At 46.0% G+C, this 26,714-nt stretch overlaps 1 protein-coding gene across 1 annotated transcript in view; it reads left to right on the top strand.

Annotated features, from left to right (window-relative positions):
* LOC120063924 (receptor tyrosine-protein kinase erbB-4-like) overlaps positions 1-26,714 on the top strand; it is a 142,835-nt gene that overhangs the window by 111,352 nt on the left and 4,769 nt on the right. The window contains exons 11-15 of the mRNA XM_039014234.1: positions 20,396-20,551; positions 23,576-23,651; positions 23,802-23,948; positions 24,664-24,761; positions 24,911-25,081. Of these exons, the coding sequence (XP_038870162.1) occupies positions 20,396-20,551; positions 23,576-23,651; positions 23,802-23,948; positions 24,664-24,761; positions 24,911-25,081 (648 nt within the window). The remainder of the gene's footprint in view (positions 1-20,395; positions 20,552-23,575; positions 23,652-23,801; positions 23,949-24,663; positions 24,762-24,910; positions 25,082-26,714) is intronic.

The following is a 26,714-nucleotide window of genomic DNA, read 5'->3' as shown; positions in this document are numbered from 1 at the left end:
CAAGTCAATAGATACAGATTGGTTTGGCATTGAATAAGAATGGGAAGCTAATCAGATAAATAATACTTTAGTATCAGTACTGATTAGTTGATGTAATGCTGTAATGGCTCTCTCTCTGTCTCTCTCTCGGTCTTTCTCTCCTTCTCTCTCCCTCTTTATGGGGGGTTGATGCTTTAACCCCCATTAATGCACAGACGTGGTAGACCAATGCACAGACCAATAGGACACGCTGGAGGGAATGATGCACCACAGCGCCACCATCAGGACAAATTGGGCTCATTGCCCTTGGATGAGCTATTCCTTACCACTCCTGCTAAATATCAAAACTAAAAGTCTGTGTGCGTGTGTTTGTGTATCAACTCAACATCTATTTGGAATTGTGGCTCCCGAGTGATTAGGGCTCCCGGGTGATTAGGGCTCCCGGGTGATTAGGGCTCCCGGGTGATTAGGGCTCCCGGGTGATTAGGGCTCCCGGGTGATTAGGGCTCCCGGGTGATTAGGGCTCCCGAGTGATTAGGGCTCAGAGTGGCGCAGCGGTCTAAGGCACTGCATCTAAACGCAAGAGGGTTCAAATCAAGGCTGTATCACATCTGGCCGTGATTGGGAGTCCCATAGGGCGGCGCACGATTCGCCCAGCGCTGTCCAGTTTTGGCCGGGGTAGGCCGTCATTGTAAATAAGAATTTGTTATTAACTAACTTGCATAGTTAAATAAATGTGATACACAATTGGCTGTGGATTCGATTTGTACCATGACACAGACACACACACTCAAACACACTTATCCGTCCTTAATCATCCACCTACTCCCCCTCCCTCCTCCCTCTCTGCGGACGACTTTGTTAACCAATTTGAAAAAAAGGTTGATGACAACTGCTCCTCATTCACTCAGCCTATTGAGTCCACTGGTCCCACTCTCACAGTACAACCCGACGCCTTGACCTCTTTCTCCACTCTCTTTCCAGATGAAATTATGTGACTAGTGATGTCCGGCCAACCGACAACCTGCCTGCTCGACACCATTCTCTTCTCCCTTCTCCAGACCATCTCTGGAGACCTCCCATTCCTCACTTCCTCATCAACTCATCCCTGACCAATGGCTGAGAAAACCTACAGGAGGGTAGCTCTTCAGGAACATGGTTGGAGTTAAAACCTACAGGAGGGTAGCTCTTCAGGAACATGGTTGGAGTTAAAACCTACAGGAGGGTAGCTCTCCAGGAACATGGTTGGAGTTAAAACCTACAGGAGGGTAGCACTCCAGGAACATGGTTGGAGTTAAAACCTACAGGAGGGTAGCACTCCAGGAACATGGTTGGAGAGCCCTGTCCTAGATCTAGCCGCTGCTTTCGACACCGTTAACCATCAGATCCTCCTCTCCACCCTTTCAGGGCTGGGCGTCTCAGGGTCTGCACACTCTTAAATTGCATCCTACCTGGCAGGCCGCTCCTACCAGGTGATGTGGAGAGGATCTGTGTCTGTATCATGTACTCTCACTACTGGTGTCCCACAGGGCTCAGTTTTCTCCTTCCCCCCATCTGACACCCAGGTGGCGACACCATTTCCGCATGCCTGGCAGATATCTCCCAGCTTGGATGTTGGTCCATCACCTCAAATTCAGCCTTGATAAAGACGGAGCTACTCTTCCTCCTTACCTGCTCCAAGACCTCTCCATCATGGTTGTCAACTCCACGGTCCCCCTCCCAGAGTGCCAAGAACCTTGGCGTGACCCTGGACAATACCCTGTCATTCTCTGCAAACATCAAAGCAGTGATTGCTCCTGCAGGTTCATGCTCTACAACATCCGTAGAGTACGACCCTACCTCACACAGGAAGCAGTGCATGTCCTAATCCAGACACTTGTCATCGCCGATCTGGGCTACTGCAACTCGTTGTTGGCTGGGCTCCCCACTTGTGCCATCAAACCCCTGCAACGTATCTAGAATGCTGCAGCCCGCCTGGTGTTCAACCTTCCCAAGTTCTCTCACATCACCCGGCTCCTCCACACACTAAACTGGCTTCCAGTCGAAGCTCGCATCCACTACACAACCATGAATTGCCTCTCCCTACTTGCATTTATTCCTCCTACTAGCACTGACTTAGCTGATAGCTACTTTATTGATGAAAAATGTACTTACTCTGACATATGATATGTGGTTGTTCCACCAAGCTATCTGAAGATGAATGTACTTCCTCTGACTGAGATATGTGGTTGTCCAACCTAGCTATCTGAAGATGAATGCACTTCCTCTGACTGAGATATGTGGTTGTCCCACCAAGCTATCTGAAGATGAATGTACTTACTCTGACATATGATATGTGGTTGTTCCACCAAGCTATCTGAAGATGAATGTACTTCCTCTGACTGAGATATGTGGTTGTCCCACCTAGCTATCTGAAGATTAATGTACTTCCTCTGACTGAGATATGTGGTTGTTCCACCAAGCTATCTGAAGATGAATGTACTTACTCTGACTGAGGTATGTGGTTGTCCCACCAAGCTATCTGAAGATGAATGTACTTCCTCTGACTGAGATATGTGGTTGTCCCACCAAGCTATCTGAAGATGAATGTACTTCCTCTGACTGAGATATGTGGTTGTCCCACCAAGCTATCTGAAGATGAATGTACTTCCTCTGACTGAGATATGTGGTTGTCCAACCTAGCTATCTGAAGATGAATGCACTTCCTCTGACTGAGATATGTGGTTGTTCCACCAAGCTATCTGAAGATGAATGTACTTACTCTGACTGAGATATGTGGTTGTCCCACCAAGCTATCTGAAGATGAATGTACTTCCTCTGACTGAGATATGTGGTTGTCCCACCTAGCTATCTGAAGATGAATGTACTTCCTCTGACTGAGATATGTGGTTGTCCCACCAAGCTATCTGAAGATGAATGTACTTAATCTGACTGAGATATGTGGTTGTACCACCAAGCTATCTGAAGATGAATGTACTTCCTCTGACTGAGATATGTGGTTGTCCCACCAAGCTACCTGAAGATGAATGTACTTAATCTGACTGAGATATGTGGTTGTCCCACCAAGCTATCTGAAGATGAATGTACTTACTCTGACTGAGATATGTGGTTGTCCCACCAAGCTTAAAAATAAAGGAGAGCCGCACACTCTAGGAGCTCAGATGCAAAAATATTTAATTTACCAACGTTTCGACAGGCAAGCTGTCTTCATCAGGGTACAATCACAGACACTGCGGGATGACTCGTTTAAATATAGTGTCAAGACACACAGGTGTCTGTAATCAAGGCCAAAAGTGGCCTAATATCATTGGTTAATTTCTCAAATATTAAAATGGCATAGAAAGAGCAGCATACAATAAATACAAATGGATAGCATACGATCATAGACTCACTTAAGACCACACAAGCCTACAAACAACCACAATGGCAAAGTCACAACAATCACAACAATCACAAGAATGGCTTCAGATCAAAGTCCACGTTGAGACCGAAGGGAGCAAGGGTCTTTAAGTTAAAGATCCAAGCAGCCTCTCATTTTAACAATAAATTATCAAGGTCACCCCCTCTCCTAGGGAGGGTGACATGTTCGATGCCAATATAACGCAGAGACGAGATCGAGTGGCCTGCCTCCAAAAAGTGGGCCGAAACTGGGTAGGTCAAGTTTTGGCACCTAATGGTGCTACGATGCTCTGAGATACGTACTTTTAATTCACGCTTTGTTTTACCCACATAATTTTTACCACAAGGACAAGTTATAAGATAAATAACTGCCTTAGTGGAGTTATTGTCCCACCACGCTATCTTGTCCCACCAAGCTATCTGAAGATGAATGTACTTAATCTGACTGAGATATGTGGTTGTCCCACCAAGCTATCTGAAGATGAATGTACTTAATCTGACTGAGATATGTGGTTGTCCCACCAAGCTACCTGAAGATGAATGTACTTAATCTGACTGAGATATGTGGTTGTCCCACCAAGCTACCTGAAGATGAATGTACTTAATCTGACTGAGATATGTGGTTGTCCCACCAAGCTATCTGAAGATGAATGTACTTAATCTGACTGAGATATGTGGTTGTCCCACCAAGCTACCTGAAGATGAATGTACTTAATCTGACTGAGATATGTGGTTGTCCCACCAAGCTACCTGAAGATGAATGTACTTAATCTGACTGAGATATGTGGTTGTCCCACCAAGCTATCTGAAGATGAATGTACTTAATCTGACTGAGATATGTGGTTGTCCCACCAAGCTATCTGAAGATGAATGTACTTAATCTGACTGAGATATGTGGTTGTCCCACCAAGCTATCTGAAGATGAATGTACTTAATCTGACTGAGATATGTAGAAGATGAATATCTGAAGATGAATGTACTAACTGTAAGTCACTCTGGATAAGAGCATCTGCTAAATTACTAACATGTAACAATTCATGTAAATATACATTTGCATTGGAACATTTGTTATGAGTAAAGCAGGAAGCAAAAGTTCATCATTAAATGTACAAGTGAACTAATGCAATGTGGCAATTTTCTGCACAATGCATTTATCTTCTTAGTGGTGTAAAAAAGGAATAAGAACACCTACTAGGCACCTTGCAATCCACTTTTTTATCTTTGCCTCAAAATTAAATCAATTATTATAGATATTACTGGGGGTTTGGTATCTCATATATCATCTGTCCTCACCTTATTGTCCATTTAAGAAGGATAGAAACTATTTGTCAGGAGCAGCAAATTAAGTGTGTGTAAAATAATTTTTAGTCTGTGTGTGCCTTACCTCAGGATAACCTTAACCACTGAGTGTGAAATGACAGTGGGATTGACTGGAGTGAAAACTGATGGTGTGGATGGTGATTTAGCTAGTTAGAGAACCATCCAATCCCAGACTGGATTATTCCATCACACTGCCAGACATTCTGCATTACTAAAATTGCAGCTATTGATTGTTCCAGCTAAATGGAAGGATCGCAGACTCATCCCAGTCACTAGGGATGAGTCCAAAATGGCACCCTATTCCCTATTTAGTGCACTACTTTTGACAATAGCCATAATATGTGCATTTGGGATGCAGCCTATGTGTTTCAGGTAAGAAGGGAGAGACGGATGGTTCTCTTCTTGTGTAGATAGAGAAGGCTGGAATTGCGGTATGAAGCTACAGTGCATTCGGAAAGTTTTCAGACCCCTTCCCTTTTTCCACATTTTGATACGTTACAGCCTTATTTTAAAATAAAATAAGTAAATCTACACACAATATCCCATAATGACAAAGTGAAAACAGAAATAGCTTACTTACATAGAGTTGAAGTCGGAAGTTTACATTACACTTAGGTTGAAGTCATTAAAACTCGTTTTTCAACCACTCCACACATTTCTTGTCCGCTTCATGTCCGCTTCAGGTATAATGCCGGGAGCCACTTGTGGATTTGACAGCGCTAACTTAGTTCCACCTCCGACACATTAAACAACCCACTATGCAGATGTTGGTTGAAGTGGATTTGATTGAATTGAGCCCTTAGAAAGAGTAGATTTACAAAGGTTTTCTGTGGGGTGTTCTGTCCATATATTAGAACTCTTTATTCTATTTTTATGGTTTTGTCCATAGATGTCTCGTCATTCTATTTATATGTTTTTGCCATTGATTTACCTTCTAGTCATTATCTTTCTTTGATTTTGTCCATAGATGTCACTTCTAGTAGATTTATTTTATGATTTTGTCCATAGTCATTCTATTTCTATGGTTTCTGACTCTCAGGGCTCGATTCAATCCATATTGCAGACGTTCTGTGCTACAGCGCGATTTAAAGGCAATGTTCCCGTGTTCGTTGAGACTGCATTCATGGTAAACCCTGCATATACTGTAAGTATTCAGACCCTTTGCTATGAGACACAAAATTGATCTCAGGTGCATCCTGTTTCCATTGATCATCCTTGAGATGTTTCTACAACTTGATTGGAGTCCACCTGTGGTAAATTCAATTGATTGGACACAATTGATTTGGAAAGCACACATCTGTCTATATAAGGTCCCACAGTTGACAGTGCATGTCAGAGCAAAAACCAAGGTCTGAAGGAATTGTCCGTTGAGCTCCGAGGGGAAGGGTACCAAAATATTTCTGCAGCATTGAAGTTCCTTAACACACACACTCCATAATTTATTTAATTGAATTTAAAAATATATATTTTTGTAATTTGTACCCCCTTTTTCAACCCAATATCATAATTACGATCTTGTCTCATCGCTGCAACTCCTCAACGGGTTTGGGAGAGGCGAAGGTCGAGTCATGCGTCCTCCAAAACATGACCCGCCAAGCCGCACTTAACACCCGCTCGCTTAACCCAGAAGCCTGCTGCACCAATGTGTCGGAGGAAACACCGTTCAACTGACAGCCGAAGTCAGTCTGCAAGCGCCCGGCCCGCCACAAGGAGTCGCTAGAGCGCGATGAACTAAGCAAAGCCCCCCCGGCCAAACCCTCCCCTAACCTGGATGACACTGGGCCAATTGCGTGCTGCCCTATGGATCGAACCCCAGGCTGTAGTGACACCGCAACATTGTGATGCAGTGCCTAAGACCGCTGCCCCACTCGGGAGGCCTGGCCTCTATCATTCTTAAGTGGAAGAAGTTTGGAACCACCCAGACTCTTCCTAGAGCTGGCCGCCTGGCCAAACTGAGCTCCAGAGTTCCTCTGTGGAGATGGGAGAACCTTCCAGAAGGACAACCATCGCTGCAGCATTCCACCAATCAGGCCTTTTTGGTAGAGTGGCCAGACGGAAGCCACTCCTCAGTAAAAGGCACATGACAGCTCTCTTGGAGTTTGCCAAAAGACACCTAAAGGACTCAGACCATGAAAAACAAGATTCTCTCTTTCTTTGGCCTGAATGCCAAGTGTCACATCTGGAGGAAACCTGGCACCATCACTACGGCGAAGCATGGTGGTGGCAGCATCATGCTGTGGGGATGTTTTTCAGCGGTAAGGACTGGGAGACTAGTCAGGATCGAGGGAAAGCTGAACGGAGCAAAGTACAGAGTGATCCTTGATGGAAACCTGCTCCAGAGCGCTCAGGCAACAAGACAATGACCCTAAGCACACAGCCAAGATAACGCAGGAGTTGCTTCGGGACAAGTCTTTGAATGTCCTTGAGTAGCCCAGCCAGAGCCCGGACTTGAACCCGATCGAACATCTCTGCAGAGACCTGAAAATATCATGACAGAGCTTGAGAGGATGTGCAGAGAAGAATGGGAGAAACTCCCCAAATACAGGTGTGCCAAGCTTGTAGCGTCATATCCAAGAAGACTCGAGGCTGTGATCGCTGCCAAAGGCGCTTCAACAAAGTTCTGAGTAAAGGGTCTGAATACTTAAAAAAATATATATTTAACCTTTATTTAACTAGGCAAGTCAGTTAATAACAAATTATCATTTACAGTGACGGCCTACCAAAAGGCAAAAGGCCTCCTGTGGGGATGGGGGATTAAAATAAAATATAAATATAGAACAAAACACATATCACGACAATAATGTAAAAATGTTATTTTCTTAACTTTCTTTTGTTGCAAAAATGTTTTTTCATTATGGGGTATTGTGTGTAGATTGACGAGGGGGAGGAAATTATTTAATACATTTTAGAATACGGCTGTAACGTAAAAAAAAATGTGAAAAAAGTCAAGGGGTCTGAATACTTCACTGTATAGTCAATAATTTATTTAATGTATTTTATTGTCAATGACATTGACATGGAGATAGAATTTTATCATAAGGAATTACCTCAGCTTAAATGCAATATTGAGATATATACTGTATTATATGGTACATTCTTTGCAAAGAATATAGTTATACTGTACAAAGAATAAGGTTGAACAGATAGAGGAATGCAATAAATTGAATAAGTAAAATTGAGCAGAAGCAGCAACAAAAGGGAACCAATAATGCAATAATAATAAAACGGGAAGACTTTCAATTCATTTTGAGCTTCAGCTTAATAGTAGAATGCATTTACCAAACAAAGTTAGGGGGCAGAGCCCAGATCAACAATTCCAATGCGTCCCAAATGGCACCCTATTCTCTATATAGGGTCCTGGTCAAAAGTAGTGCACTATAAAAGGAATAGGGTGCCATTTGGGACGCAGGCTTTGTCTGTTCCCAGAACGTGTTAGTGCTGTGAGAGAGAGTCTTGCCTATATACATGTAGTCTCTCTGATGAATGCTTCCTGCAGTTTGTACCACATCAACTATGGTATATTTACAGCACACACACAAATGCTTGCTCGCTCATGTACACAAACACACACACACACAGAATTGAACTCATAGGGACCAACGCAAACACGCACACACACACGCAAACACACACACACACACACACACACATGCATGAACTGTAATGTGCACACACACGTGTACTTGTTTGACATTTGTACTGCACTTTTAGGAGCTAGTTAGACAAACATGTTGCTGCACCTGCTATAACATATTTTGCTAAACTGTGTGCGTGACCAATAAACTTTGATTTGATTTCAGGATTTGATTTTATAGCCACTATATCACACAGTACAGATGCCGTCCTGTTTTGACCCTGACCAGAGCCATGATCTGATGTACGGCACTATGTAGGGAATGGGGTGTCATATTCATCCGCAGCCACCGATCCTGTCTGTTTTATTACCATAGAATAAATTGTATTAATGGCCAATGTGTGCATTGATTTGTCATCCCTTTGAAGTAGACACACAGGATAAATATGATGTGGAGCAGGAACATCATCAAGCCGGCTGTAATCAGTGATCATTGATCTCCGGCCCAGCCTCCACAAGTCATCTATTTTAAATATACTCTTGGCTGCATGCATCCCACACCAAGCTCTCTGTCCTCTCCCTTTGTAAAGATATATATATATATATATATATACATACATATATGTATATAGAGAGAGAGAGAGAGACCCACAAAGAATTCGAAGAACAAACTCCATTGTAAATACAACCCATATTTATGTTTATTTATCTCTGTCACGTTCCTGACCTGTTTTTCCTTTTTCTTGTATTTATTTAGTTGGTCAGGGCGTGAGTTGGGGTGGGTTGTCTATGTGTTATTTTCTATGTTGGGTTTTGTGTTCGGAATGGTATGATTCTCAATCAGAGGCAGCTGTCAATCGTTGTCCCTGATTGAGAATCATACTTAGGCAGCCGGGGTTTCACGTGTGTTTTGTGGGTGTTTGTATCTCGTGTCAGTGTTCGTGCCACACGGGACTGTTTTCGGTTTGGTCACGTTTGTTGTTTTTGTATGTGTAAGTGTTCAGTTTACGTTCATTAAATAATGACCACTTTCCACTCTGCGTGTTGGTCCGATCCATGCTCCTCCTCGTCTGAGGAGGAGAACGACTATGACGACCGTTACAGAAACACCCACCAAAAAAGGATCAAGCAGAGTGGGAACAGACAGCAGCAGAGACCGAGGACACAGGACTTGTGGACTTGGGAGGAGATCCTGGACGGCAAAGGACCCTGGGCTCAGCCAGGGGAATATCGCCGTCCCAAGGCGGAGTTGGAGGCAGCGAAGGCAGAGAGGCGCTGGTATGAGGAGGCAGCGCGGCGACGCGGTTGGGAGCCCGAGAGTCAGACCCAAAAATTTCTTGGGGGGGGAGGGGGCACACGCGGAGTGTGGCAAAGCCGGGTAGGATACCTGAGCCAACTCCCCGTGCTTACCGTGGAGTGAGAGGGCGTCGTACTGGTCAGACACCGTGTTATGCGGTGAAGCGCGCGGTGTCCCCAGTACGCGTGCTTAGTCCAGTGCGGGCTATTCCACCTCTCCGCACTGGTAGGGCTAGGTTGGGCATCGAGCCGGATGTCATGAAGCCGGCCCAACGCATCTGGCCTCCAGTGCGTCTCCTCGGGCCGGCATACATGGCACCAGCCTTACAAATGGTGTCCCCGGTTCGCCAGCATAGCCCAGTGCGGGCTATTCCACCTCGCCGCACTGGCAGGGCTACGGGGACCATTCAACCTGGTAAGGTTGGGCAGGCTCGGTGCTCAAGAGCGCGTGTCCTCCTTCACGGTCCGGTTTTTCCGGTGCCACCTCCACGTACCAGCCCTCCGGTGGCAGCTCCCCGCACCAGGCTGTCTCTCCGTCTTCTCTCTCCAGTTGCTCCCACCTGTCCAGCGCTGTCAGAGCCTTCCTCCTCTCCAGCGCAGCCAGTGTCTGAACTGTCTGCCTGCCCAGCGCTGTCTGAACTGTCTGCCTGCCCAGCGCTGTCTGAACTGTCTGCCTGCCCAGCGCTGTCTGAGCTGCCTGCCTGCCCAGCGCTGTCTGAGCTGCCTGCCTGCCCAGCGCTGTCTGAACTGTCTGCCTGCCCAGCGCTGTCTGAACTGTCTGCCTGCCCAGCGCTGTCTGTCTGTCCCGAGCCTTCAAAGCCGCCCATCTGTACTGAGGCTTCAAAGCCGCCCGTCTATCCTGAGCCTTCAGAGCCGTCTGCCAGACAGGAGCCGCTAGAGCCGTCCGCCAGACAGGAGCCGCTAGAGCCGTCCGCCAGACAGGAGCCGCTAGAGCCGTCCGCCAGACAGGAGCCGCTAGAGCCGTCCGCCAGACAGGAGCCGCTAGAGCCTTCCGCCAGACAGGATCAGCCAGAGCCTTCCGCCAGACAGGATCAGCCAGAGCCGTCCAGCCAGGACCAGCCAGAGCCGTCCAGCCAGGACCAGCCAGAGCCGTCCAGCCAGGACCAGCCAGAGCCGTCCAGCCAGGACCAGCCAGAGCCGTCCAGCCAGGACCAGCCAGAGCCGTCCAGCCAGGATCCGCCAAAGCCGTCCAGCCACGATCCGCCAGAGCCAGCCAGCCAGGATCCGCCAGAGCCAGCCAGCCAGGATCCGCCTCTCAGTCCGGTGCTGCCCCTCAGTCCGGTGCTGCCCCTCAGTCCGGAGCTGCCCCTCAGTCCGGAGCTGCCCCTCAGTCCGGAGCTGCCCCTCAGTCCGGAGCTGCCCCTCAGTCCGGTGCTGCCCTTTGGTATAGTGGGATTGACATGGAGGGTGGCCATTGGGAGGAGGCCACGGAAGCGGGGTTTGACTATGGTGGGGTGGGGACCACGACCAGCGCCAGAGCCGCCACCGTGGACAGACGCCCACCCAGACCCTCCCCTAGACTTTATGCTGGTGCGCCCGGAGTTCGCACCTTAAGGGGGGGGTTATGTCACGTTCCTGACCTGTTTTTCCTTTTACTTGTATTTATTTAGTTGGTCAGGGCGTGAGTTGGGGTGGGTTGTCTATGTGTTATTTTCTATGTTGGGGTTTTGTGTTCGGCCTGGTATGATTCTCAATCAGAGGCAGCTGTCAATCGTTGTCCCTGATTGAGAATCATACTTAGGCAGCCGGGGTTTCACGTGTGTTTTGTGGGTGTTTGTATCTCGTGTCAGTGTTCGTGCCACACGGGACTGTTTTCGGTTTGGTCACGTTTGTTGTTTTTGTATGTGTAAGTGTTCAGTTTACGTTCATTAAATAATGACCACTTTCCACTCTGCGTGTTGGTCCGATCCATGCTCCTCCTCGTCTGAGGAGGAGAACGACTATGACGACCGTTACAATCTCCCCTTTTGTACTTGAACTATTTGCATTTGAAATGTCTTTATTCTTTTTTATACTTTTGTCAGTGTAATGTTTACTGTTAATTTTTATTGTTTCTTTAACTTTTGTTCATTATCTACTTCACTTGTTTTGGCAATGTTAACATGTGTTTCCCATGCCAATAAAGCCCTTAAATTTAATTGAATTTAGAGAGAGAGTGAGAGAAAGTATTTTGTTAGTCTAAGTGAAGGAGGGGGGAGAGAGAGAGAAAGAAAAGTATGATGTTAGTCTGAGGAGAGAGAGAAAAAGAGAGAGAGAATACTTGTGTTAGTCTAAGGGAAGGAGAGAGAGAGAGCTGCATTTTCTATTACACTGTGACAAATACTCAGACCAAAGATAATCTTTCTTTCCCAAAATTATCTTTCAGTTTTAATACTACAAAAGACAAAGATTTTTTTTAAATATTTATTGGGTGAAAAGCCAACATGCGCACTCCTGCGAGAACCTGAGGTACAGCCAGTAAAAAGTGCAATTTTGGTTTTGTTTTGGCTTTCATACCATGTCATGTGACTTCACAGTCATGTTGAGACTGGTCTACATTATTGCTTAAATGTATTGTTATTCTCATTAATATTATTGTTGTAGTTGCTGTTGATGGTAATCCCATTTCCACTACTACTATTATTATTGATGTCTTATTGCTGTTGGTCCTACCATCTTTTGTTATATTTACACTATACTTTGACAATGTAAGTAATTTAACTTGCCATGTCAATAAAGTCTACTGAATTGAATTGAGAGAGAGAGAGCGAGCGAGAGAGAGAGCAAGAGAGAGGAAGAGCGAGAAGGTTGTTAATGGCATTAAAATTGGATTGTACCGTAATGAAGAGCATCGTACAACAAAGAGAGGAGAGAATGAGCCACTTGGTTATAGATTATAATGTTCTGTAAGTGTTTTGTTGTGAGGTCTTGTGTGTGTGTGGTTGTGTGTGTTTGTGTGTGTGTGTGCGCATTAGTGTGTGCCTGTGTGTGTGTCTCTGTATGTGGCTCTAGTAAAATAATCACTCTAGGAAGTGTCAGCATGTTGAAAACTGTTCTCCTCTTATCTGTTCTACTCTACTCTGTTCTCCTCTCCTCTTTTCTGCTCTCCTCTGTTCTCCTCTTCCCTGTTCTCCTCACCTCTGTTCTCCTCTCCTCTGTTTTACTTTCTTCTCTCTTCTCCTCTTCTCTGTTCTCCTCTCCTCTCCTCTGTTCTCCTCTCCTCTCCTCTGCTCTCCTCTCCTCTGTTCTCCTCTCCTTTGTTCTCCCCTCCTCTCCTTTGTTCTCCCCTCCTCTCCTTTGTTCTCCCCTCTGTTCTCCTCTCCTCTGTTCTCCTCTCCTCTCCTCTGTTCTCCTCTCCTCTCCTCTGTTCTCCTCTCCTCTCCTTTGTTCTCCCCTCCTCTCCTCTGTTATCCTCTCCTTTGTTCTCCTCTCCTCTGTTCTCCTCTCCTCTCCTTTGTTCTCCTTTGTTCTCCCCTCCTCTCCTTTGTTCTCCCCTCCTCTCCTTTGTTCTCCCCTCCTCTCCTTTGTTCTCCTCTCCTCTGTTCTCCTCTCCTTTGTTCTCCTCTCCTTTGTTCTCCCCTCCTCTCCTCTGTTCTCCTCTCATTTGTTCTCCTCTCCTTTGTTCTCCCCTCCTCTCCTCTGTTCTCCTCTCCTTTGTTCTCCTCTCCTCTGTTCTCCTCTCCTCTCCTTTGTTCTCCTCTCCTCTCCTCTGTTCTCCTCTCCTCTGTTCTCCTCTCCTTTGTTCTCCTCTCCTCTGTTCTCCTCTCCTCTCCTTTGTTCTCCTCTCCTCTGTTCTCCTCTCCTCTCCTTTGTTCTCCCCTCCTCTCCTTTGTTCTCCCCTCCTCTCCTTTGTTCTCCCCTCCTCTCCTTTGTTCTCCCCTCCTCTCCTTTGTTCTCCCCTCCTCTCCTTTGTTCTCCCCTCCTCTGTTCTCCCCTCCTCTGTTCTCCTCTCCTCTGTTCTCCTCTCCTCTGTTCTCCTCTCCTCTGTTCTCCTCTGTTCTCCTCTCCTCTCCTTTGTTCTCCTCTCCTCTCCTTTGTTCTCCTCTCCTCTCCTTTGTTCTCCTCTCCTTTGTTCTCCTCTCCTTTGTTCTCCCCTCCTCTCCTTTGTTCTCCCCTCCTCTCCTTTGTTCTCCCCTCCTCTCCTTTGTTCTCCCCTCCTCTCCTTTGTTCTCCCCTCCTCTCCTTTGTTCTCCCCTCCTCTCCTTTGTTCTCCCCTCCTCTCCTTTGTTCTCCCCTCCTCTGTTCTCCTCTCCTCTGTTCTCCCCTCCTCTCCTCTGTTCTCCTCTCCTCTCCTTTGTTCCCCTCTCCTCTCCTCTGTTCTCCTCTCCTCTCCTTTGTTCTCCCCTCCTCTCCTCTGTTCTTCTCTCCTCTGTTCTCCTCTCCTCTCCTTTGTTCTCCCCTCCTCTCCTTTGTTCCCCTCTCCTCTCCTTTGTTCCCCTCTCCTCTCCTTTGTTCCCCTCTCCTCTGTTCTCCTCTCCTTTGTTCTCCCCTCCTCTCCTCTGTTCTTCTCTCCTCTCCTTTGTTCTCCCCTCCTCTCCTCTGTTCTTCTCTCCTCTGTTCTCCTCTCCTCTGTTCTCCCCTCCTTTGTTCTCCTCTCCTCTCCTTTGTTCTCCTCTCCTTTGTTCTCCTCTCCTTTGTTCTCTCCTCCTCTCCTTTGTTCTCCCCTCCTCTCCTTTGTTCTCCCCTCCTCTCCTTTGTTCTCCCCTCCTCTCCTTTGTTCTCCCCTCCTCTCCTTTGTTCTCCCCTCCTCTCCTTTGTTCTCCCCTCCTCTCCTTTGTTCTCCCCTCCTCTCCTTTGTTCTCCCCTCCTCTCCTTTGTTCTCCCCTCCTCTGTTCTCCTCTCCTCTGTTCTCCTCTCCTCGGTTCTCCTCTCCTCTGTTCCCCTCTCCTCTCCTTTGTTCCCCTCTCCTCTCCTCTGTTCTCCTCTCCTCTCCTTTGTTCTCCCCTCCTCTCCTCTGTTCTTCTCTCCTCTCCTTTGTTCTCCCCTCCTCTCCTCTGTTCTTCTCTCCTCTCCTTTGTTCTCCCCTCCTCTCCTTTGTTCCCCTCTCCTCTCCTTTGTTCCCCTCTCCTCTCCTCTGTTCTCCTCTCCTCTCCTTTGTTCTCCCCTCCTCTCCTCTGTTCTCCTCTCCTCTGTTCTCCTCTCCTCTGTTCTCCTCTCCTCTCCTTTGTTCTCCCCTCCTCTCCTTTGTTCTCCCCTCCTCTCCTTTGTTCTCCCCTCCTCTCCTTTGTTCTCCCCTCCTCTCCTTTGTTCTCCCCTCCTCTCCTTTGTTCTCCCCTCCTCTGTTCTCCCCTCCTCTGTTCTCCTCTCCTCTGTTCTCCTCTCCTCTGTTCTCCTCTCCTCTCCTTTGTTCTCCCCTCCTCTCCTTTGTTCCCCTCTCCTCTCCTTTGTTCCCCTCTCCTCTCCTCTGTTCTCCTCTCCTCTCCTTTGTTCTCCCCTCCTCTCCTCTGTTATCCTCTCCTTTGTTCTCCTCTCCTCTGTTCTCCTCTCCTTTGTTCTCCCCTCCTCTCCTTTGTTCCCCTCTCCTCTCCTTTGTTCCCCTCTCCTCTCCTCTGTTCTCCTCTCCTCTCCTTTGTTCTCCCCTCCTCTCCTCTGTTCTCCTCTCCTCTGTTCTCCTCTCCTCTGTTCTCCTCTCCTCTCCTTTGTTCTCCCCTCCTCTCCTTTGTTCTCCCCTCCTCTCCTTTGTTCTCCCCTCCTCTCCTCTGTTCTCCTCTCCTCTGTTCTCCTCTCCTCGGTTCTCCTCTCCTCTGTTCCCCTCTCCTCTCCTTTGTTCCCCTCTCCTCTCCTCTGTTCTCCTCTCCTCTCCTTTGTTCTCCCCTCCTCTCCTCTGTTCTTCTCTCCTCTCCTTTGTTCTCCCCTCCTCTCCTCTGTTCTTCTCTCCTCTGTTCTCCTCTCCTCTCCTTTGTTCTCCCCTCCTCTCCTTTGTTCCCCTCTCCTCTCCTTTGTTCCCCTCTCCTCTCCTCTGTTCTCCTCTCCTCTCCTTTGTTCTCCCCTCCTCTCCTCTGTTCTTCTCTCCTCTGTTCTTCTCTCCTCTGTTCTTCTCTCCTCTGTTCTCCTCTCCTCTGTTCTCCCCTCCTCTCCTCTCCTCTGTTCCCCTCTCCTCTGTTCTCCTCTCCTCTGTTCTCCTTTGTTCTCCCCTCCTCTCCTCTGTTCTCCTCTCCTCCTTCGTTGTATTTCCCTACCTCTGCTAAATGACTCCTGACAGAATGCATTTGACGGCAGCCTCGTCGATTCAGCTTTTGTCTGTGTCTGTGATATTAACATAATTATAACCTGGGTGGTTCGAGCCCTGAATGCTGATTGGCTGACAGCCGCGATTTATCAGACCATACACCACGGGTATGACAAAACCTTTCTTTTTACTGCTCTAATTACATTGGTAACAAGTTTATAATAGCAGTAAGGCACCTCGGGGGTTTGTGGTATATATCCAGGCACTCCGCTTTGCGTCGTGCGTAAAACAAAACTTTAGCCGTGGTATATTGGCCATATAAAACACCCCTTGTGCCTTATTGCTAAAATAATCCTAGGTGAGGTCTGAGTAGTTTCTGAGTGACTGAAGTGATTTATCTCTGTGGGCTGGTAACGGGTGGCCCCAGAGAGATACCAGCAGCATCCTAAGACACTAGACTACCACCACGTCCTGTGCATAACACACACACGCATGCATGTACTCACACACCACACACGCAGACACACGGAACCATGCATGCACCCTCCACCACTGTGCCCTGTCTCCTCTGCCTGTCTACTGTATGTGTTTATCCTCTGCCGTGGTTTAGCTGAAGGCATTAGAACCTGCTTCCCTTCCCCTTTCTCCCCTCACTCTGCTATCACACACACACTCCCCTCACTCATACACACACACACTGTTGTCCCATTTCTTTTCCTGTTCCTTGTCCCCCCCCCCCCACAAACACACACTCTCATTTGTGATAGGTAATTAACATTAAAGAATTGGCAAGCCATCCATTTTCCTTCCACTGCTTAATTGTCTTGAAAATGTAGGAGATTACAGAGAGCGAGAGATGTATGCTCAAATAAGACTGTCAGGACCCGTCAGGACCACGCACAGCGGCTGGCTGCCACTGAACACACACACACAGTCACACACAGTTAGTCAGTGAAATACACACTCTCACAGTCTCTCTCTCTCTCACACACACACACACACACACACACACAAAACTGCACGAATCACTCTCACACACCTACTCCTCCACCACACCACACTCACAACCTCTCCTATACCTCAAATCTTCTTCACTCTTTCTCCATTTCTCTATTCCTCCCTCCCTTCCTACCTTCCTCCCTTCCTCCTTCCCTCATCCAAAGAACACACAGAGAGCCAAGCAGTGTCCATATTTCTGATAGTTGTCTGCCTGCGTCAGAACAGATCCATTCCCTTTCCCACCTCTGTGTTTAGCCTTCCATATCCACAGGTAATTGACTTTTAATGGACAATTAATGCTGAGCCATTCATCACACTGAATCTGAGCTGTGTTAAAGAGGGAGACACCAAGAGAGAGAGATAAAGGGAGAGAGAAGGTGGAAAGAGAAGGAGAGAGAGCTGGAGAGAGAAAGAGATGGAGAGTGAAGGAATGAGAGAGAGCGAGAGTGAGAGCAAGAGAGAGAGGGTCTGTAGCGGATCGACAGCACAGAAGAGCAGAGGAGAGACTCCCACTCTGACAGCCTGCTTTCGTTTCAGATGGATTGGTGACAGGGTTCAAAGAACGTTAGAATATGGCAGGGATTATCGTGGATGTATGTGTGCGTGTGTGATCACTTGTGTGCTTGTGTGAACGTGATATATTGTATCATAGCAGACACATCACCTATACGAGGGCTATCACTTCATTTCAATTTGGCCTCTGTAATGGAGAACATCAACACTAGTATTGACCCACTCTCTTTCTTTCCACACCGCTCTTCCTTCTCCTCTATCTCCCCCCTCTCTCTTTTTCTTTATTTTTCACTCTCTCTTTCTCTCTTTCCACACTGCTCTTCCTCCACACTGCTCTTCCTCCACACTGCTCTTCCTCCACACTCCTCTTCCTCCACACTGCTCTTCCTCCACACTCCTCTTCCTCCACACTCCTCTTCCTCCACACTGCTCTTCCTCCACACTGCTCTTCCTCCACACTGCTCTTCCTCCACACTGCTCTTCCTCCACACTGCTCTTCCTCCACACTCCTCTTCCTTCGCCTCTATCTATATCTCCCTCCCTCTCTCTCTCTCTTTCTCTCTTTGCACACTGCTTTCCCTCTATTTTCTCTGCAGTGCCTGTTGGTATGGAAGGCCTGTCTCAAACTCTTCTTCAATACCCCCCTCCACCCCCGCTTAGAGCGAGAGAGACGGATGGGAAGAGAGTGAGAGATAGGGAGAGATAAAGAGAAGGAGATATAGAGGGAGAAAGAGAGAAGAGAGAAAGTGAAAAAGAAATGGGTGTGGGGGGAGATGGGCAGTTCTGCCATGGTGTTTTCTTCTTTCTCCCGAGACGGCCCAAATGAGCCAGAGTAATTATAGCCTTACCATTGTAATCTCGCCTCTTATACCACCTCCCCCCTCCTCCTCCTCCTTCCTCCCCCTCATCCCCCCCATTCAACTAAATCTAATTTGTTATGGTTTCAAATAAGACCTGTTCTCTGTTCTCTTGCTACTTCGCCCCAAAGTACCTTCTCTTACTCTGAGACCAACTTAAATAGGTGAATTTGTTTTTATTATTCTTCAGAGGCTGGGGCAATCTTGTAGCGATGTACAATGAGGACTATAGTTCTATAGCACTGGCGATATTAGTCCAGCCCCTACTGTGGCTTTGGGATTGAATACCCTTTCATTGCTATGTGGCAGGGCCGGTCTGTGCATTTTGCTCTGCTATCAAACTCAGGACCCTCTCAGTGTGTGTGGGCTGCTGAAGTTCTTGATTTTTCTCTTTGTTGTTCTTTAGTTCTTCCAGACACTGTGCTCCTCAGTTTTCAGATCAGTTCACACTCACATTTAAATCTCCTCCCGGGACTCGAGGGGACAGTGTTGCTGTGTTGGAGGGATGGTGATAGGAGCTGAAACATCGGGGCTGGCTGAATTATATTAAATTAATATGAAGACTAAGGAAGAACAAATGTGTATATATTTTTTATCTCTACATTGAACTTCAGTCTGCAAGACTATTTTGGGTAAGCAGCTCAGATATATAGCTTTATCTCCATTTTTGTCTTGGTGCAGGGACTCCTGACCTCAAGTGTCAAAGGGAAACAGAAGAAACCCTGCTATACAACAATAGCAGCGTTGACATGCATAGGGTCTCTGCTACATACTCCCTCCATACACACTTGAATCAATTAGCCCTTATTGTTCTCTCCTCCTCACAGTACATTTCTGGATTTTTAGCACGCAGATACACTATATATACAAAAGTATGTGGACACCCCTTCAAATGAGTGGATTTGGCTATTTCAGCCACATCCATTGCTGACAGGTGTATAAAATGTCAATCTTCATAGACAAACATTGTCAGTAGAATGACCTTCCTGAGGGGCTCGGTGACTTTCAATGTGGCACCGTCATATGATGCTACCTCTCCAACAAGTTTGACTAATGTCTGCCCTGCTAGAGCTGCTCCGGTCAACTGTAAGTGCTGTTGCTGTGAAATGGAAACATCTAGGAGTAACAATGGCTCAGCCACAAAGTGATAGACCACACAACTCACAGACCGGAACCGCCGAGTGCGTAAAAATCATCTGTCCTCAGTTGAAACACTCACTACCAAGTTCCAAACTGCCTCTGGAAGCAACGTCAGCACAAGAACTGTTCATCAGGAGGTTCATGAAATGTGTTTCCATGGCTGAGCAGCCGCACACAAGCCTAAGATCATCATGCACAATGCCAAGCGTCGGCTGGAGTGGAGCAGTGGAAACGCGTTCTCTGGAGTGATGAATTACGCTTCATCTGGCAGTAAGATCTGGGTTTGGCAGATGCCAGGAGAACGCTACCTGCCCCAATGCATAGTGGAGGAGGAATAATGGTCTGGGGCTGTTTTTCATGGTTTGTGCTAGGCCCCTTAATTCCAGTGAAGGGAAATCTTATCGCTACAGCATATAATGACATTCTAGACGATTCTGTGCATCCAACTTTGTGGTGACAGTTTCGAAAAGGCCCTTTCCTGTCTCAGCATGGCAATTCCCCCATGCAAAAAGCGAAGTCCATACAGAAATGGTTTGTCACGATCGGTGTGGAAGAACGTAACTGGCCTACACAGAGCCCTGACCTTAACCCCTTCGATCGCCTTTGGGATGAATTGGAGCCAGGCCTAATCGCCCAACATCGGTGCCCAACCTCACTAATGCTCTTGTGGCTGAATGGAAGCAAGTCCCAGCAGCATTGTTCCAACAATTAGTGGAAAGCCTTCCCAGAAGAGTGGAGGCTGTTATAGCAGCAATGGGAGGACCAACTCCATGTTAATGCCCATGATTTTGGAAAGAGATATTCTCAGAGAAAAAAACACTCTCAGTCGGGTGTTATCGCTGCAAACTATCTATTCATTAAATTGTGTGTGACACTTCTTTTTTAATTGTTCAAAAAAAAGTATGAAACTTTGCCAATACACTGTTATGAAACGGATTCTCCTTCTGAAGAGTCAAATCAATTATGATGGTTAATTCAAGTTTTGCATATCTGATAATATTGGTGATAGTTTTGTGTCCAAAAGGTATGTGATGTTGTAACTGATAATGATGGTGATAATAATGATGATGATGATGATTATTATTATTTTTCTGATAATGATGACAATGTTTCTTCACTGTTCAGTAACAGTGTATGTGTGTTTTGCAGGGTATGATGTACCTGGAGGAGAGGAGACTGGTGCACAGAGACCTAGCAGCCCGTAACGTGCTGGTCAAGTCCCCCAACCACATCAAGATCACTGACTTTGGTCTGGCTCGGCTGCTGGACATCAATGAGAAGGAGTACAACGCTGACGGGGGCAAGGTAAGCATGGCCAGGAAAAGAGAATGTATGCTCCAAAAACATGACCTTGTGCTTTTTCTCTGTTTCATTCTCACTACTCCTTTCTCCTCTCTGTCTGTTCTCTGTCACTTCTATTCTTCTAGATGCTTGTATTCCCCTCACCGTAGTGTGCTGAGTGAATAGCACACACACCCTCCTCTTAAAGTAATCAATAGGTTGCTTCTCAAATGGAACCCTTTATAGTGCACTACTTTTGACCAGACCCCTATGGGCCCTGGTCAAAAGTAATGCTATTTATAGGAAAAGGGTGCCATTTTGGACACACTCAAGATAACACAGTGAATCAGTTCAGCTGTTTAAGCTGCAGCCAGCCTTCTGCGATGTTATTCCCATCCCACTGTGTTGTGAGCTCTCTGTGGGGGGCAGCTCTTAGGCCAGGGGGAGAAAGGGCTGTTTCCTGCCTGGGTTTATTCCTCTCCTCTCCTCTCCTCTCCTCTCCTCTCCTCTCCTCTTCTTTAAAAAGCCCTGAAGCTTGTTCTATTGTATAATCATGATACTGTTAACACCTCTAAGGGATGGGTGTCCCTAAACCGGGACGGTTGTTGCTAACGTGTGCTAATGTGACTAGAATGACGTTGTATACAACAGCCAACTTTCCGGGACATAGACATGTCTTATACGGGCAGAAAGCTTAAATTCTGGTTAATCTAACTGCAGTCTCCAATTAACAGTAGCTATTACATTGAATGAGAGTGCACAACAACAAAAAACTTTTATCAAAGCAAATGGTTTGATACATTCAACTCTGAAGGTAATTAATGTACTTACATTCAGTAATAATGCTCTGATTTGTCATCCTGAGGGTCCTAGAGATAAAATGTAGCATAGTTTTGTTTGATAAAATCCATTTTTATGTTCAAATGTAGGATCTGGGGTGTACAGTTTGACCCCACTGCTGTCTCTGACTCCACACCCACCCCGCCCGGCCATCTAGATGTGTGAAAGTTAGTGAATAAGCTAATGATCCATCATGTATGACATTCCTGGGAGTGTGTAAACTTACGTTATTTATTACCATTGCATTTTTGTATGTTCGCTATAGTTATGTACTTAAAAATGTATCAATTGACCAATTCGGAACATTTGGGCAAACTCCTTGCAGATTTGATACAGTAATATAATATATGTGCAGTAATATAATTCTTTGCTGGATCAGTCTGAAACTTTGCACACACACTGCTGCCATCTGTAAATTACACCTAGACTCCTATCTGAAAGTATGGCCTTTCTCTTGCATTTCAAAGATGATGAGAACAAATGATATTTTACCAGATCTAATGTTTTATATTCTCATACATTAATTTCACATTTCCACATTCTTCAAAGTGTTTCCTTTCAAATGGTATCAACAATATGCTTATCCATGCTTCAGGGTAAAATCCGTAAGCGATTTTAAAGGGTATTTTTTTTTAAACTGAGCATATGACTATAACTAATGGGATATACTAATGTGGGTAGACATCTAAACTGGGTTGTCTCTGCGTCCCAAATCCACCCAATTCACTTTGTAGTGCACTACTTTTCACAAGGTGGGTCTTATAGGGCTCTAGTCAAAAGTAGTGCACTAAATAGGGAATAGGGTGCCATCTGGGACATTGCCCTGGTCTCTAACATCACACTAGCTATGTTTCCATTAATTGTCGACATTTAGAAAGTTTGTATTGAAAATAGATGCGACAACTGCCTGCTAGGGTGCGTTTATATGCAATAACAATTTACTCATATTTGCTATATTCTAATCATGTGCCAGCATATCACCTATGTACATGCAGGGGTGATACTTGCACTCCTGTAGATCTGAAGTAATTGGTTGGTGAAACCTGCCAGCCAACCAGAAAACAAGGCGGAGCAATTCAGGCATTCTTGAAAGTCAGAACAATCCGGGCAAACAAACATGATTGTTATAAAGTTGAGTAATATATTTAGAAAGCAGTAGACCTTTAAAATGAAATGTGGAGTAGAGCTTTATAGTTACGTGATGACATCACGTTCCCCGTGTACCTTTAAAATTATTCAGGAATCATAATTCATTCAAAAAACACCGTTTCCATCATCATTTGTCTCAATTAAGAAAATTAGACAAAAGAAAAATCCCCCTCGTCGAGCGGATACAAATGTTGTGGATATTTAGAAAATGTATCCTATATCTGCTGTTTCCATTACACATCAGTCCCCCAAAATTTGCAACATTGCTTTTTTCGAATAATCTTGGGTCAATGGAAACATGCTTAATGACCCTGCAAAAATGGCAAATGGTTTTCATATTGACAAAGATTTGTGATGGTTTTAGAAGGCTTTAGCACAACAGGAGCTCGATACTGTGGCTTTGCTGAAATAAAATGCTATTTTTGTGTTTTCGTTTGAGTTATTTTAGCTCAGTGGGCTTTCATTCATATTTAATTTATCAAGTAAACATACACTATAACTGCCTTGTTGGCATAGTATTTGCAGCATATTAGCACACAGGCCTATATGGCATACAAACAGCTTTAGTGAAGGTTAAGTTGACCCCAAATGGATCAGTAAATAGATAGCAACTTTACTCCCTTTTCAGACTAATCTTGGTCTGAACACAGCTCTATAACAGTTTACTATTCCTCTAATTGGGTCATTGACATAGGAACAACAGGAAAACTCACATGATACAAATACATCCGTAGTATTTATATAGGGTCAGAATTAGACATCATGGGCTGATTGTCCTGGACTTAAAAGCATGCTCAATTGAAAATCTCCAGGAAAATAGCTTTTTACTCCAGAACTAGGCTTAAAACCAGCCCTTTGTTTTTTATTCAGTTCATGTTCTCCAACGTTTGCTAAAAAATAAAAGTTATTCTTCTCTTCTCTTCACTTGTAGATGTCTATTAAGTGACAGCCATTTATGTGTAGCTAATTGCCTTCTTGCGTTGCGTACTTGCAGTACGTTGGGTATATATTATCCATATTATCCAATACAATAAAATATATGTTTCTCTTTACCTCCAGATGCCAATCAAGTGGATGGCCTTGGAGTGTATTCACTACAGGAAGTTTACCCACCAGAGTGACGTGTGGAGCTATGGTAAGGCTGGGCATTAACATCAATTCAATCAATCAACCAATCAATCAATGTGTTTTAACAGTTAAGTAAGATCCCTGGTGAAATCATAAGATTTCCAATATATATATTATGTTTGGCAAAAAAAACATTTAACCTTACACCTCTTCTCAGGGGTGACCATTTGGGAACTGATGACGTTCGGGGGGAAGCCCTATGATGGCATCCCGACCCGGGACATCCCAGACCTGTTGGAGAAGGGAGAGCGTCTTCCCCAACCTCCCATCTGCACCATAGATGTATACATGGTCATGGTGAAATGTAAGCTGCCCTGTATAACCTCTCTCTCTGTCTCTGTCTCTGTCTCTCTCTCTCTCTCTGTCTCTTTCTGCCTCTCTCTCTGTCTCACTCTCTCACACACACACACACACACACACAAACACAACCCCCCTGCTTTGTCCCCAGCCCTATAGTGTAGGATCACAGATGGTACTATGCCCCCCTGTCCAGGCAGAGACACCATTCCAGCACTACCCTTGTGTTTCCTGGCTGTACTGTGCTGGCTGTGGCTCTTCTCTCTCCGCTGGCTGTGGCTCTTCTCTCTCCTCTGGCTGTGGCCCTCCTCTCACACATTGGGGCCAGGGTGTCTCTGACTGACCAACAGCCTCTGTCACCTTCCTCCATGATCCTGTGCCCAATGCCCCTGTAGTACCCACGCCAACCTCTCCCTCATAAAATCGGTCAAAATCAAATCAAATTTGACACATGCTTCGTAAACAACAGGTGTAGACTAACAGACTTACTTACGTGTCCATTTCCACAATGCATAGTTAAAGATAAATATATAAAATAAAATAGAAATGAAAACTGTAGCAACAGTGTGTGTGGTGGTGAGTGTGTGGCGTCAGTATGCATGGTGTGTATGTGTGTGTTTCTCTCTCTCTTTCTCTCCTTTACTCTGTCGCATTGAGAAATCCTCCTACGGTATACCTTGTCCGTGTTCTCCATCTCTAAAGTTCTTTGTTGTCCCCTCCAGGTTGGATGATAGACGCAGACAGCAGGCCCAAGTTCAAGGAGCTGGCTGCAGAGTTCTGTAGGATGGCCCGGGACCCCCAGCGCTACCTGGTCATCCAGGTGACTTACCTTCCCCTCCTATACCCCTGCTTATCCTGGGGAGTAGCGTGAATGACACTCTGATGTGTGGATATCATGACTGTTCAGTAATTTGTATGTCTCTCCCTCCCTCTCCTTCTCCCCCACCCCCCCCCCCCCTCCCCCTCCAGGGTGATGACCGTATGAAGCTGCCCAGCCCCAACGACAGTACGTTCTTCCAGAGCCTGCTGGATGAGGAGGAACTGGAGGATCTGATGGATGCTGAGGAGTACCTGGTTCCTCAGGCTTTTAATATCCCACCGCTGGCGTACACACCCAGGACACACGTTGATTCCAACAGGGTAAGGCTCTTCTCTCCTCTCTTCTCTTTTCTTCTATTTCTTCTCTCCTCTCTCCTCTCCTCTCTCTTCTCCTCCTCTCTTCTCCCCTCTTCTCTTCTCCCCTCTTCTCTTCTCTTCTCTTTTCTTCTATTTCTTCTTCTTTTCTTCTCTCCTCTCTCCTCTCCTCTCTCCTCTCTTCTCCCCTCTTCTCTTCTCTTTACTTCTATTTCTTCTTCTTTTCTTCTCTCCTCTCTTTTCTCCTCTCTCCTATCCTCTCTCCTCCCCTCTTCTCTTCTCTTTTCTTCTATTTCTTCTTCTTTTCTTCTCTCATCTCTCCTCTCTTCTCCTCTCTTCTCTTCTCTTTCTTCTTCTTTTCTTCTCTCCTCTCTCCTCTCTTCTCTCCTCTCTTCTCTTCTCTTCTCTTTTCTGCTATTTCTTCTTCTTTTCTTCTCTCCTCTCTCCTCTCCTCTCTTCTCCCCTCTTCTCTTCTCCCCTCTTCTCTTCTGTTTCTTCTTATTTTCTTCTCTCCTCTCTCCTCTCCTCTCTCCTCTTCTCTCTCTTCTATTTCTTCTTCTTTTCTTCTCTCCTCTCTCCTCTTCTCTCTCTTCTATTTCTTCTTCTTTTCTTCTCTCCTCTCTCCTCTTCTCTCCTCTTCATCCAACAGGTTAAGGACCTGTGTACAGAATGCCCTTCTCAGTATACATTCTATTATATTCTATAAAAATAATTTGATTGCTCTTCCCTAACTTCTTTACTTAGAAGCCTGGCTACAAAGTGTCCTTTGATATTTAATCGCAGTCTTATACAACCGAAGACAAAGATCACACTGAGCTACTCCATCATTCAACCTGTGTTCTCTTCATGATAAACTCCCCTTAAATTCTGCCTTAAAGTGTTTTCTTCTGATGTCTGTTTCGGATACATTGTGTTGACTGGTTGATTTCCCATGTTGGTTGGACTCATCTGTTGCACTGAAATTGGATTCCACTTCTCAGGATGTAACTGCAGTGTATATTACCACAACATACAGTACATACACTGACAGAATCTTGTAGGGCTACGTAAAACCAAGAGCCACAGTATTTAGTGTGTTGTTATGGATGATGAGGAGGAAGAGAGGAGGAACAACATAGGAGGCAATGGGAGGAGTTGACAGAAGAGGAGTGACAGAGGATAAATAGTTACAGGGTAGAAGGTTCACAGTGTGAGCTCTGGAGTCTAGGAGAAGGAAGAGAGGAGGATGAGAGGAGTTGACACAGGAGGAGTGATTCTGAGTGTGTAGCTATAAGGTAGAGGGTACACAGCATGAGAGAGAGTCTCCGCAGTGAGTGCTGACTACACACCTGCAGACCACCGCTGAGACTAAGAGATCAGGAGGGGTAGGAGGTGACGGGGACGGGTAGAGACCACTCACCCACAGGAGGGGAGAGGACAGGGGAGGATGGAGGAGGAGGGTGAAGGAGGGATGAGGGGGGAGAGTGTTGGAGCATGGGGAGAAGGGAGATGAAGGAGACTGACTCTCCCTTGAACCAATACTCTTGAACACAAGTACCAACACTCAGGAGTATGTATTAGACCCCTGTGTCCTCTTATGCCCCTGCAGAACCCACAGCCCATCAATGTGTACAGTACATTAAACATCTCCTTGTTTCCC

The sequence above is a fragment of the Salvelinus namaycush genome, chromosome 19, assembly GCF_016432855.1.
Source record: "Salvelinus namaycush isolate Seneca chromosome 19, SaNama_1.0, whole genome shotgun sequence".
NCBI classification, from domain to species: Eukaryota; Metazoa; Chordata; class Actinopteri; order Salmoniformes; family Salmonidae; genus Salvelinus; species Salvelinus namaycush.
Note: the sequence above shows the minus strand (reverse complement) of the source record. Positions and strands in the feature narration are given on the sequence as shown.